Below are 14,683 nucleotides of genomic sequence, written 5' to 3' on the forward strand. Positions count from 1 at the left end.
ATATAATCGATGCGGTGCCTGTTAATTTCTCATCGAATCACAGCCTACTTCGACAAACAGGTGATGATTTAAAAAGCGCATTTGCGAAAAAAGCACTGTCGTTGCACCAATGTACCTAACCATAAACATCAATGCCTTTCTTTAAAATCAATACACAAGTATATATTTTTAAACCTGCATATTTAGTTAATATTGCCTGCTAACACGAATTTCTTATAACTAGTGGAGTTGTGTCACTTCTCTTGCATTATGTGCAAGCAGTCAGGGTATATACAGCAGTTTTGGCCTGCCTGGCTCATTGCGAACTGTGAAGTCCATTTATCCCTAACAAAGGCCATAATTAATTTGCCAGAATTGCACATAATTAGGACATAACATTGAAGGTTGTGCAATGTAACAGGAATATTTAGACTTAGGGATGCCACCCGTTAGATAAAATACGGAACGGTTCCGTATTTCACTGAAATAATAAACGTTTCGTTTTCGAAATGATAGTTTCCGGATTCGACCACATTAATGACCAAAGGCTCGTATTTCTGTGTGTTATTATATTATAATTAAGTCTATGATTTGATATTTGATAGAGCAGTCTGACTGAGCAATGGTAGGCAGCAGCAGGCTTGTAAGCATTCATTCAAACAGCACCTTTGTTTGCCAGCAGCTCTTGTGAAATGGCTTGCTAGTTAGCCGGGTGAGCGCTAATAGCGTTTCAAACATCACTCGCTCTGAGACTTGGAGTAGTTGTTCCCCTTGCTCTACATGGGTAACGCTGCTTCGAGGGTGGCTGTTGTCGATGTGTTCCTGGTTCGAGCCCAGGTAGGAGCGAGGAGAGGGACGGAAGCTATACTGTTACACTGGCAATACTAAAGTGCCTATAAGAACATCCAATAGTCAAAGGTATATGAAATACAAATCGTATAGAGAGAAATAGTCCTATAATTCCTATAATAACTACAACCTAAAACTTCTTACCTGGGAATATTGAAGACTCATGTTAAAAGGAACCACCGGCTTTCATATGTTCCCATGTTCTGAGCAAGAAACTTAAACATGAGCTTTTTTACATGGCACATATTGCACTTTTACTTTCTTCTCCAACACTTTGTTTTTGCATTATTTAAACCAAATTGAACATGTTTCATTATTTATTTGAGGCTAAATTGATAGTATTTATGTATTCTATTAAGTTAAAATAAGTGTTCATTCAGTATTGTTGTAATTGTCATTATTACAAATAAATAAATAAAAAACTTGTCTGATTAATCGGTACCGGCTTTTCTTGGTCCTCCAACAATCGGTATCGTTATCGGCGTTGAAAAATCATAATCGGTCGACCTCTAATCCACAGGTACACCTCCAATTGACTCAAATTATGTCAATTAGCCTATCAGAAGCTTCTAAAGCCATGCCATCATTTTCTGGAATTTTCCAAGCTGTTTAAAGGCACAGTTAACTTTGTGTATGTAAACTTCTGACCCACTGGAATTGTGATACAGTCAATTATAAGTGAAATAATCTGTCGGTAAACAATTGTTGGAAACGTTACTTGTGTCATGCACAAAGTAGATGTCCTAACCGACTTGCCAAAAATATCGTTAGTTACCAAGACATTTGTGGAGTGGTTGAAAAACGAGTTTTAATAACTCCAACCTAAGTGTATGTAAACTTCCGACTTCAACTGTATATACATTATAACAATAAGTATTCAGACCCTTTGCTATGAGACTCGAAATTGAGCTCAGGTGCATGCATCCTGTTTCCATTTATCATCCTTGAGATGTTTCTACAACTTGATTGGAGTCCACCTGTGGTAAAGTCAATTGATTGGACATGATTTGGAAAGCCATACACCTGTCTATATAATGTCCCCCAGTTGAAAGTGCATGTCATAGCAAAAACCGAGACGGGATGAGGTCGAGGCACAGATCCGGGAAAGGGTATCAAAAAATGTCTGCAACATTGAAGGTCCCCAAGAACACAGTGGCCTTCACCATTCTTAAATGGAAGAAGTTTGGAACTACCAAGACTCTTACTAGAGCTGGCCGCCCAGTCAAACTGAGCAATCGGGGGAGAAGGGCCTTGGTCAGGGAGGTGACCAAGAAACCGATGGTTACTCTGACAGACCTCCAGAGTTCCTCTGTAGAGATGGGAGAACCTTCCAGAAGGACAACCATCTCTGCAGCACTCCACCAATCAGGCCGTTATGGTAGAGTGGCCAGACTGAAGCCACTCATCAGTAAAAGGCACATGACAGCCCGTTTGGAGTTTGCCAAAAGGCACCTAAAGGACTCTCAGACCATGAGAAACAAGTTTCTCTGGTCTGAAGAAACCAGAATTGATCTCATTGGACTGAATGCCAAGCGTTACATCTGGAGGAAACTTGGCACCATCCCTACGGTGAAGCTTGGTGGTGGCAGCATCATGCTGTGGGGATGTTTTTCAGTGGCAGGGACTGGGAGACTAGTCAGGATCGAGGGAAAGATGAACAGAGAGAAGTATAGAGAGATCCTTGATGAAAACCTGCTCCAGAGCGCTCAGGACCTTAGACTGGGGCGAAGGTTCACCTTCCAACAAGACAACAACCCTAAGCACACAGCCAAGACAACACAGGAGGGGCTTTGGGACAAGTCTCTGAATGTCCCTGAGTGGCCCAGCCAGAGCCCGGACTTGAACCCCATCAAACATCTCTGGAGAGACCTGAAAAGAGCTGTGCAGCAACGCTCCCCATCCAACCTGACAGAGCTTGAGAAGATCTGCAGAGAAGAATGGGAGAAACTCCCCAAATACAGGTGTGCCAAGCTTGTAGCGTCCTGCACAAGACGACTTGAGGCTGTAATCGCTGCCAAAGATGCTTCAACAAAGTACTAAGTAAAGGGTCTGAATACTTATGTAAATCTGATATTTCCGTTTTTTATTTTTTATAAATAAAATAAAAATCTAAAAACCTGTTTTGCTTTGTCATTATGGGGTATTATGTGTAGATAAATGATGGTTGGAAAAAACTATTTAATCCATTTTAGAATAAGGCCGTGACAAAATGTGTAAAAAGAAACTTTCAGAATGCACTGTATCTAATTATAGACAAGTTGACTAACAAGTAGCCTACCAAAATGTAGGAAATTCTAAGCAGAAACATATATAAATTAGGCACAAAAAATCATGCACCCCCTGTCAAAAAAATCCTTCCCCTGTCTCGGACTGTAGCCTGCAGTGCATTTTCTATATTAGCGGGTTAGGGTCCGGTGGGGGCCTCAGATTTTCACTTTTTCACATATAGTCTTGCGGTTTCAGATGGGTTATTAGCAGTTGCAGGCGTTTGCAGGTGTAGAAACTGCTGATCTACACATCACTAGCACAGATACAAAGATGAGTTCTCTATCTATCTCTATTGGTAGGATAGCCTACACTTGCCTTCCTCGCTGAAAGGAGGGTATCGATTAGGGGAGAACCGTTTTCCTTTTGCCTACTAATAAATTGACACACTCCACCAACACTTATCGGTTTCTGGGTCATGGAGGAAAGAATCCAGAGGAGAGAGGACAGAGGATGGACTTTTTGCCCAAACAAGACAACCCCAGGGATCTGCTCAATGCATTGAGTAGAATGTTCAGTTGGGCATCAGTCCTAAAACAAATGTTCTAGACAATATTGTCAAGAAATGTGCAACTTATGCGGTCTCCAAAAGGGATAGTCTGACAGTGGCCTTGGAGGCTATCAGTTCTTTAATTGATTAAATGCATGAGTTTTTTTAAAGGATAGGCCTATTGAACTCTGAAATATGCGAATACATAGACCCCGCTGCAAGTCTGTTGCTTATGGTATTAATGAAGGTGGGTGGGGGCAGGGGTTCCCCTAAGCTATATGGAATTGTTTAAAGAAGGTCATACCAAGTTTTATGTTCTGTTAATTACTGATGTCCCTTTTAAGAATGGAGCACCCTTGGTCATGCGCATTTTGCTATTTGATTTTGAATTTTAAGACCCCTTAAAGTATCACTACATGAAAAATATCTGAAAGATTTAAGAAAGATCAGGAAACATTTGTTATTATTTTGGACATTATTTTTGCCACCAAACAGTCTCTATATACTTCCATTCTTGTGAGTCTTGTGAGTCCTAGTCCTCAAGCAAAACAACCGACATGTACTTGTTGTGAGAGTCTCACCCACAGAGGGGTCATATTAGCGTGTAGCCCAAACTGTTCGGACGCTACAGACAGAAGTTGGCAGATCGACTTCAGAGGAGTCCCAACATGCTTGTGGGGGTCGTATAGCAAAACACCATCGTGTTCGTGAGTCTCATCTTTCCACAGAGGGGATTGAGATGCATCCAATGCAAAAAACAGATAGCTCTAGTTTAAACTGATGGATTTGTATGGGGATTTTTGTATTATGCTAATTGGACAACGACCTTAGGGATTTAAAATAAAGAAATACATTCATAAACTCTTTCCACCTTGCTTTCATTGCGTGTATTTCTGCCTTGGCCACATGATGTCGCCATTTAATAATTCAAACGAGTGAACGCCTTGGCAACGCCCCACCAAAAATGTTTATAGCTCAACCAAGATAGACCACAACCCGTCGTTTCCAATGGGAACAAATGAGTCATAGTGGGCAAAACAAGCAAGGAGGGGGGCAGAGTCAAGCACGAGCTAGCGAGATCCTATTGGCGCGTTCTAGCATGTATTTGCATATTTCCGTTAGGGAACGCCTACTCTGAAGTGCGTGTGTGCAAAAACTCTATTACCATATGCACTCCTCTAAAGAACTCGGTTTTAATCAACTTTTACAAAGGGTAAAGCCTACAAAACTTAGTCAACTCTGTTCATAATCTAGTTTTGGGAACAGAAAATCAGATCAGCTTTGAAAAAAATCTGAAGTGGAAAGATCTGATATGATTGGTCAAAATACCAATTAGTGCCTGTGTAAACGCAGCCTATGTAAGACCCACATAGATACATGTATATTTACAATGAGGCCTATTTCTATAGCTTGTAAAGTGGTAACTAAGCCAGGGTTATGATACTGACACAGAGTCGATGGGAGAGGGAACCACTGAGAAAAGGGAAACCACATCCTTATCTCCTTCTCCTGCAACCACTCCCACTTGTAAAAGAACTGTCCTTGATAAACGGTAGAAGGAAAAGGGGTTTCAGAGCAACGACAAATACCAATGTAAGTAGACTATATTTATCTCTATTTTTTCATAGCCATTGTTTACAGACAGACATCTGTTTAATATAATCTATATTGATGTCATTATAACAATTATGGATGAGTAGCCTTTCTCATCCATAACTCTTCGCAGAGTTGAGATGGGATCTTGTTTCAGCGGCTACGTTCGGCAACAAAGTCCAAATAGGTCCAACAACCCTTCAGCCACTGTTCGGAACTCCAACACAGCGTTTGCTCTGGACCTTTACCGTATACTGAGTGAAAACCATGCAGATGGAAACATATTTTTCTCCCCTCTGAGCATCAGTTCAGCTCTGGCCATGGTCTATCTGGGGGCCAAAGGAGACACCGCCGAACAGATGGCAAAGGTATCCCTACACACACACACTCCACACACACACACACACACACACACACACACACACACACACACACACACACACACACACACACACACACACCACACACACACACACCACACACACACACACACACACACCAGCAACCAATTTTGTTCTAAGTGTATATGATCATTTACCAGCCCTGTCTGTCTTTGCCACAGCACTCAACCTGGCAAGTGTGTGTAAGAGATACTACTCACTCATTCTACTATTCCTAGACCCTGTGTCTCGACACTGCCACTGATGTCCACTCTGATTTTCAAAAACTCAGCTCAAACATCAACAAACCCTCAGCTTCATACCAATTGAAACTGGTCAACTGCCTGTATGGAGAAGAGACCTTCAACTTCTTCCCAGTGAGTTAGACCAGCCCCTTCCCAAATATCTAGCAGCAGGCAGTAGCTCTACTGAATATATCTGCCTTGTTTGCAAATGTTGCCATTCCTCTTTCCCCTAATTTGAGAATTGTGTAAATATAGGAAATAAATTGATGACCATTGGAAATATTCTACTCTAGACTCTTTGGTACTATGCTCGGCTGCTTTAGTTTAGAGTGACTCTTTAGGGTTCCTCTAGGAGTTCATTGAAGCCACACAGAAGTTCTACCATGCAGAGCTGAAGGCTATGGACTTTATAGGGGCTGCAGAGGAGTCCAGAGCACAAATCAACAGCTGGGTGGAAAAGAAAACAGACAGTAAGATGACTGGTGTAACTCAGGAGTGTAAAATATAACTATTGTACGTTAATGTAAGGATGTGTCTGCTCCAACGACAGTAGTTGAATCCGTTCATTATTTGTGTTCTTTATCTACAGATAAAATTAAAGTGATGTTGAAACCTGGAGCTCTAAGCAGCATGACCAGGTTGGTTCTTGTGAATGCAGTCTATTTTAAAGCACAATGGATAAGTGAGTTCCATGAAGCTGATACCAGGGAACAAACCTTTCAAGTCAATGAGGTGAGAGAATTACAGTGTCTGAAAATACTCCATTTGAGTCATAAAAACATACTTCTGAAATCAGTGTGGAAAATCCATTGTCTGCAACAATTGCATAATTGCAACCAGCCCCCCCCAATTGTTCAAGCCATAAAACTTGTGGATATACAGTCCTAAACATGGTTCTGGATTGCGTGTGTGTGTGTGTGTGTGTGTGTGTGTGTGTGTGTCATTTGTACTGTGATTATTGATGTATGACCCTGTGTGGTTTCAGAATGAGAAAAGACAGGTGCAGATGATGGTTCAAGTCAAGAAGTTACCATACAACTACATATCCCAGTTCAAACTCCAAATTCTGGAGCTTCCATATAAAGGGGAGGAGCTGAGCATGTTCTTCCTTTTGCCTGCAGATTCCAATGACCCTGACCAGTTACTGAAGGTAGGTGTAGCCAAAACCACTATTGACCCAGCCTTTAGCTCTGTCATGACTGTCCATGAGAATCTAAATAGGTCAGATCAGGTTTGCAATGAATAACTTCAATCAGACCCCCTCTCACCCGCAGAGGGGGGAGGAAAGAGCTAGTGGTGATTAACAACTCACGTCCTGTCGTAAATCAAGGGGGGAAGATTGAGGTCTCCCTCTCCAATATTCACCAAAGGCATGTCTTTTGTTTCAAGAGACCTTTCCTGACGAAATTCTAACATGTTCAAAAGCAAATACTGGAACAATATTTCTAACATAGAAAGTGGGGAGTGGTCAGAGGTGATCTACAGAACACTAATGTCATTGTGTTTGTTATTTTGTGATGTCATTAAAAATGTTATGAAGGAAATACTGTAACTTGGAAAGTATACCCACTACATGTACAAAGTTTCCATACTATGCATTGTGCATGTAATATGAAAAATTATGAAAGTGTTTCTGTTAAGAGAGGAATGTGATTTGAGAAACTATAAGAGATAATTGTTTTACATAAAACTGACAAGTCAAGTGACAAGTTACACCCCCCAAGTGAGGTCAGAGAGTGAGGTCAGAGAGTGTGTCAGCCTGACGGAACCGCCCCTTTCAAACAAACTGTATAAATGATGAGTCAAGAAATTAACATACTAGACCAGAAAAGCATAAAGCTGCAGCTGCACGTTTAAAGTGGTTTGAACTGTGAATCTCAACACGAGGTAGAGACGATAAAGTCACCTCCCGGACAATCAATTGGTATGGCTGATTGGCTGTCCTAAGTAAAGTATCTTCGAAAGCGAATTTAACCTCTCTGGGCCAGTGGGACGTTTGCGTCCCACCCTAGTCAACAGGCAGTGGAATCGCGTGGCGCGAAATACAAATACCTCAAAAATACTATTTTACACCATTTGAAAGATAAGACTCTCGTTAATCTAACCACGTTGTCCGATTTCAAAAAGGCTTTACAGCGAAAGCAAAACATTAGATTATGTCAGGAGAGTACCCTGCCAAAAAATAATCACACAGCCATTTTCAAAGCAAGCATATATGTCACAAAAAACAAAACCACAGCTAAATGCAGCACTAACCTTTGATGATCTTCATCAGATGACACTCCTAGGACATTATGTTATACAATACATGCATGTTTTGTTCAATCAAGTTCATATTTATATCAAAAACCAGCTTTTTACATTAGCATGTGATGTTCAGAACTAGCATACCCACCGAAAACTTCCGGTGAATTTACAAAATTACTCATGATAAACGTTGACAAAATACATAACAATTATTTTAAGAATTATAGATACAGAACTCCTTTATGCAAATGCTATGTCAGATTTTAAAATAGCTTTTTGGCGAGAGCACATTTTGCAATATTCTGAGTACATAGCTCAGCCATCACAGGCTAGCTAATTTGACACACACCAAGTTTGGGGCAACCTAAACTCAGAATTACTATTAGAAAAATTGGATTACCTTTGCTGTTCTTTGTCAGAATGCACTCCCAGGACTTCTACTTCAACAACAAATGTTGTTTTGGTTCCAAATAATCCATAGTTATATCCAAATACCTCCGTTTTGTTTGTGCGTTCAGGTCACTATCCGAAGGGTAACGTGCGAGCGCATTTCGTGACAAAAAAAATCAAAATATTCCATTACCGTACTTAGAAGCATGTCAAACGCTGTTTAAAATAAATTTTTATTCTATTTTTCTCATCAAATAGCGATAATATTCCAACTGGACAACGTTGTATTCATTCAAAGACGTTCAAAGTCTCGTGACCGTCTCTGTCCCCAGGCAGGCCACTTACAAACTCTGCTGCTGTACTTTGCCCAGAGACAGGAGACACGTCATTCCGCTTTCTGAACACTTTAGAGAGCCAATGGAAGCCTTAGAAAGTGTCACGTAACAGCACAGATGCTGTAAATTTGGTAGAGATGCAACAGAAGGACTACAAATTGTCAGACAGGCCACTTCCTGCATGGAATCCTCTCAGGTTTTTGCCTGCCATATGAGTTCTGTTATACTCACAGACACCATTCAAACCGTTTTAGAAACTTTAGAGTGTTTTCTATCCATATCTACTAATTATATGCATATTCTCGTTTCTGGGCAAGAGTAGTAACCAGTTTAAATCGGGTACGTTTTTTATCCGGCAGTGAAAATACTGCCCCCTAGCCCCAACAGGTTAAGTAGGACCATTCTAATACTCTGCTCAAACCATGTCACGTCCTGACCAGCAGATGGAGCTGTTGTTGTAGTTTTGGGGTCAGGACGTGGCAGTCTTGTGTGTGTGATTGTTCTGTGTTGGTCTTGTGACTCCTGATCAGGAACAGCTGGGGATCGTTGTTCCTGATTGGGAGTCATATATGTTGGAGTATGTTTGTCACTTGGTTTTGTGGGTAGTTGTTTTTGCACTGCGTGTTGTGTGCCTGCAAAACTGTTCCTGTCTTATATTTTGTTTGTATTGTTAAGTGGATGCTCTACTCCTTTATTTTTATTAAAGATGAGTATTCACATACCTGCTGTGCCTTGGTCCATTTCCTGAAGACAGCCCTTACAGAACTACCCACCACCAAAGGACCAAGCAGCAGAAGAGGAGGAAGCCACAGGAGAAGAAAATGGAAGAATGGACCTGGCAGGACGAAAGAAAATTCTGGGCGGACAAGTTAAGGGAGCTAAGGGAACCCGAGAGGCAGCCCCAAGATTTTTTTTGGGGGGGGCACACGGGTAGTTTGGCCAGGCCAGGGAAGAGCCGTAAGCCAGCTACCCGTGACTACAGGGAGGTGCGTACGAGGTGGAGGGCGTCATGTTACGCTGAGGTGCGCACCATCTCGCCTATACGGACGCACAGCCCACTTCGCCCAGTACCAGCGCCCCGCATGTGCCAGGGCGAAGTAAGCATCGAGCCGGAAGGGGTGATGCCAACCCTGCGCTCAAGACCACCAGTGCGCCCTTTCGGTCCGGTGTTTCCCGCCAGACGCACTAGCATGGAGGTGCGTGTCTCCGGGCTGGCACGTCCTATACCAGCCCCGCGCATCAGGAGTCTAGTGTGTCAACCCAGCCTCGCCAGTCAACCATCACCAGAGCTGCTCGCCAGTCAACAGTCTTCATCAGAGCTGCCCGCCAGTCAACAGTCATCATCAGAGCTGCCCGCCAGTCAACAGTCATCATCAGAGCTGCCCGCCAGTCAACAGTCATCATCAGATCTGCCCGCCAGTCAACAGTCATCGTCAGAGCTGCCCGCCAGTCAACAGTCATCGTCAGAGCTGCTCGCCAGTCAACAGTCATCGTCAGAGCTGCCCGCCAGTCAACAGTCATCGTCAGAGCTGCCCGCCAGTCAACAGTCATCGTCAGAGCTGCCCGCCAGTCAACAGTCATCGTCAGAGCTGCCCGCCAGTCAACAGTCGTCAGAGCTGCCCGCCAGTCAACAGTCGCCAGAGAGGTCAGACTGCGCTGAACTGCCGGAGTGGTCAGACTGCGCTGAACTGCCGGAGTGGTCAGACTGCGCTGAACTGCCGGAGTGGTCAGACTGCGCTGAACTGCCGGAGTGGTCAGACTGCGCTGAACTGCCGGAGTGGCCGGACTGCGCTGAACTGCCGGAGTGGCCGGACTGCGCTGAACTGCCGGAGTGGCCGGACTGCGCTGAACTGCCGGAGTGGCCGGACTGCGCTGAACTGCCGGAGTGGCCGGACTGCGCTGAACTGCCGGAGTGGCCGGACTGCGCTGAACTGCCGGAGTGGCCGGACTGCGCTGAACTGCCGGAGTGGCCGGACTGCGCTGAACTGCCGGAGTGGCCGGACTGCGCTGAACTGCCGGAGTGGCCGGACTGCCCTGTTCTGCCGGAGTGGCCGGACTGCCCTGTTCTGCCGGAGTGGCCGGACTGCCCTGTTCTGCCGGAGTGGCCGGACTGCCCTGTTCTGCCGGAGTGGCCGGACTGCCCGGTTCTGCCAGAGGTGCCCGCCTGCCCTGATCTGCCAGGGTGCCCGGCCTGTCAGGATCAGCCCGAGTGGTCCTCCTGCCCTCCGGTCCAGCCCGAGTGGTCCTCCAGCCCGAGTGGTCCTCCTGCCCTCCGGTCCAGCCCGAGTGGTCCTCCTGCCCTCCGGTCCAGCCCGAGTGGTCCTCCTGCCCTCCGGCCCAGCCCGAGTGGCCCGCATGCCTTCCGGCCCAGCCCGAGTGGCCCGCATGCCTTCCGGCCCAGCCCGAGTGGCCCGCATGCCTTCCGGCCCAGCCCGAGTGGCCCGCATGCCTTCCGGCCCAGCCCGAGTGGCCCGCATGCCTTCCGGCCCAGCCCGAGTGGCCCGCATGCCTTCCGGCCCAGCCCGAGTGGCCCGCATGCCTTCCGGCCCAGCCCGAGGGGCCCTCCTGCTCCCCGGCCCAGCCCGAGGGGCCCTCCTGCTCCCCGGCCCAGCCCGAGGGGCCCTCCTGCTCCCCGGCCCAGCCCGAGGGGCCCTGCTGCTCCCCGGCCCAGCCCGAGGGGCCCTCCTGCCCCCCGGCCCAGCCCGAGGGGCCCTCCTGCCCCCCGGCCCAGCCCGAGGGGCCCTCCTGTCCTCCGGCCCGGCTCGAGGGGTCCGTCTGCCTGGCGCAGCTATCGGCTCCACCGAAGTGGGCGACGCCGAGGGTGGAGCAGGGTCCACGTCCTGCACCGGAGCCACCTCCAGGATAGGTGGGTTGGGGAGGGAGGGTGTAGCACAGTGCCGTCGTTGACGGCAGCCACCCTCCCTTCCCTCCCTTATTGTTTAGGGGTTATTGTTTATGGGTTTTGTTGGGGATTTTGTTTGTTGGTGTTTTTTCGTTGTTAGGTGCATTCCGGGGTCTGCACCTTGAGGGGGGGTACTGTCACGTCCTGACCAGCAGATGGAGCTGTTGTTGTAGTTTTGGGGTCAGGACGTGGCAGTCTTGTGTGTGTGATTGTTCTGTGTTGGTCTTGTGACTCCTGATCAGGAACAGCTGGGGATCGTTGTTCCTGATTGGGAGTCATATATGTTGGAGTATGTTTGTCACTTGGTTTTGTGGGTAGTTGTTTTTGCACTGCGTGTTGTGTGCCTGCAAAACTGTTCCTGTCTTATATTTTGTTTGTATTGTTAAGTGGATGCTCTACTCCTTTATTTTTATTAAAGATGAGTATTCACATACCTGCTGCGCCTTGGTCCATTTCCACAGAAGACAGCCGTTACAAACCATCGTATTACGCTACTCTCATCACCCCACTGGGAACCATCGATACGGCTGGCTAGCCTATCTTCAAAGAGCTAATGGAAGGAAAATAAACTCTGTAGTTCTGTTCAGGACTCCATGACAAGTCACCGGATATCAGACAACTACAGAGAAGAACAACGGTAGAAGACTTGTTGGAACTCTTTTGAACAATCAGAGCCTTACAAGCGTGCCGCGAAAAGGCCCAACTCCCTTTCCAAGAGAGATATCTGGCGAACCAAGGCATTTCACGTAAATACATTCATGATTTCTTACTCAAAGCAGGCGGCGGTTCGTGTGCAAAGTATATGGTTACTGTAAGTGAGAGTAGTTTCTGAAAGTACCAATGTTCAGTGTCTCTGTCCCCCTCTCTCCCTCCCTCTCCATCTCTTTTGTAACAAGCAGCCACGTTGTTGTCATTCCGCTAGGGACCTGTTTTTTAACATATTAACTGTGTATGTTTGTCCTGTGTTAGCATTTAATTAGCTAGTAAATAAATAAACCAATTTGTGTAGTACTGAAGTAAGGTTCGGGTTTTTGCAGATGCAAGGAGGTTACGACTGTTCAGAATAATGTTATGATACGAGGTTATGATTAATAAGTTGACTGTTTATAGATGTGATAGGTAAAGACCTTTTAGAGTTTAATTGGGGAGATGGTAACTCTTTAAAGAACCGCTCTTGTGGTGCCCCAGATCCTAATGAGTTACTCGTCACATGATTAATTTAATTAGGTAACAATTAAACATATTTCAGTAATTTAGATAAATAACAGTCTTCAGATTAATGTTAAAGTCAAGTCACCACAGCTCAGAGGACTATTAGTCTTGTGTTGCGTGGAAGACCATGGTTCAATACTCTGTGGATCATACATCCACAACTTTTCCAGTATGAAGCACAGGATGTTGGTGGCACCTTAATTGGGGAGGACGGGCTCGTGGTAATGGCTGGAGCGGAATCAGTGGAATGGTATCAAATACATCAAACATAGTTGATGCCTTTCCATTTGCTCCGTTCCAGCCATTATTATGAGCCGTCCTCCTCTCAGCAGCCTCCACTGATATGTAGATATAGTGAAAACCTCTGCTGTCATTTAATTGCTTGGAAAGTAATATGTCACGAAGCAAATTTCTCCACAAACTGACTACAAAAACATATCTCTTCTTACCTTTTAAATGCGTTAACATACGTAAGACTGGCAGCAAGGTTCATATACCGCCAATGTAGAGCTGTGCTGTTTTACATCCAGTGGAGGGGTGGACGCCTCATAATAGTGGCTGGAACGGAGCGAATGGAATCAAACACATTGAAACCATGTGTTTGATGTTGTTGATACTTTTCCACATATTCCGATCCAGCCATTACCACATGGTCGTCCTCCCCAATTAAGGTGCCACCAACCTCCTGTGGTTACATCATCCACTGTTTGTCATTCTCCACTGTCTGACACAGCTGGGGAGAGCGCTGACACCGGAGAGGATCCACAAGTGGACCAGACGGCAGGAAATGGGCACGAGGACCAAAGTCCAGGTTTCAATCCCCAAGTTTAAACTGCAGGAGGACTACCAGCTAAACACACTCCTGGCCTCGCTGGGCATGGTGGATGTGTTCGACCAGGACAGAGCGGACCTATCTGGGATGAACGCAGCGATGGAAGATAGGGTCTGCCTATCCACTGTAGCCCACAAGGCCTTCGTGGAAGTGAACGAGAGAGGCACAGAGGCAGGTGCGTCCACAGCGGCAGAGGGCATAATGTACGGTTTCAGTAACAAGCATTACTTCACGGCAGACCACCCCTTTATTTTCTTCATTAGACACAACCAGACCCAATCCATTCTGTTTCTGGGCAGGTTCTCCTCACCTTAGGAGGGTGACAGGGAGGGAAGATCTCTGTAGGAAGGGAAAATAATATTTTGAAAAACATGTTATGTAATTGATAAGATAATTGATCTGTTTAAGGTTTTGACTAAAGTATTCCACTCTGAATCCATATAACTTTGTGAAATGTATTAGAATTATAAGGCTATAATAATGTGTTAAAGACTATAATCCAATACTGTGTGTGAGTAGACTGTTTATGAGTAAGACACTGTTACTATTTCAAAATGAGCAGGGCAGAGTTGATAAGACGACCTTGTGAAAGTAACAGGAAAAGGGGCCTCCCTGAGTTATGGAGGGGAACAACTGCCCGAAAACGGCTAGGTGGGCAGAAGATTAGGAAACAGGTTGCAGAAGTGTGATAAAGAATGTATGTGTACTGTGGAAAAATACAGCCGCCTAAAGCGGGGTGGAGTTCTCTACTGATCTGTGTCCTCATTTTTAGGCAGAGCTCTCGTAAATAAACAATCTGACCATTGTAAGCTGGGTCTCCGTCTGCTTCATTAAACCAGAATCTTACACCCTCTGGGGGGTAGACTGAGTAGTTTAATTGAAGTTCGGTTTAAGAACATTGATAACTTAATTCACGTAACAGTAATGCAAGGGAGCCCTTCACAGTTTAGTTGATTATTGTTGA

The 14,683-nt window shown here is 45.3% G+C and overlaps 1 protein-coding gene across 2 annotated transcripts; it reads left to right on the forward strand.

Annotated features, from left to right (window-relative positions):
• The first annotated feature begins 4,933 nt into the window (after window positions 1-4,933).
• On the forward strand, window positions 4,934-14,528 carry LOC106574034 (leukocyte elastase inhibitor). Of its 2 annotated transcripts, XM_014149547.3 has the most exons (7): window positions 4,934-5,176; window positions 5,310-5,544; window positions 5,796-5,933; window positions 6,154-6,271; window positions 6,391-6,533; window positions 6,787-6,951; window positions 13,621-14,528. In XM_014149547.3, the coding sequence occupies exons 2-7, from the start codon at window positions 5,317-5,319 to the stop codon at window positions 14,032-14,034; spliced, it is 1,206 nt and encodes a 401-aa protein (XP_014005022.1). In that variant the 5' UTR covers window positions 4,934-5,176; window positions 5,310-5,316; the 3' UTR covers window positions 14,035-14,528. The 2 variants fall into 2 exon arrangements, with proteins under 2 accessions (XP_014005022.1, XP_082818885.1); XM_082962759.1 differs by lacking the exons at window positions 4,934-5,176; window positions 5,310-5,544; window positions 5,796-5,933; ... (1 more) ...; window positions 6,391-6,533; window positions 13,621-14,528 and adding an exon at window positions 9,480-12,421 and having other exon boundaries at window positions 6,785-6,951.
• The last annotated feature ends 155 nt before the right edge of the window (window positions 14,529-14,683 follow it).

The sequence above is a fragment of the Salmo salar genome, chromosome 16 (assembly GCF_965601325.2).
Source record: "Salmo salar chromosome 16, fSalSal1, whole genome shotgun sequence".
Classification (NCBI taxonomy): domain Eukaryota; kingdom Metazoa; phylum Chordata; class Actinopteri; order Salmoniformes; family Salmonidae; genus Salmo; species Salmo salar.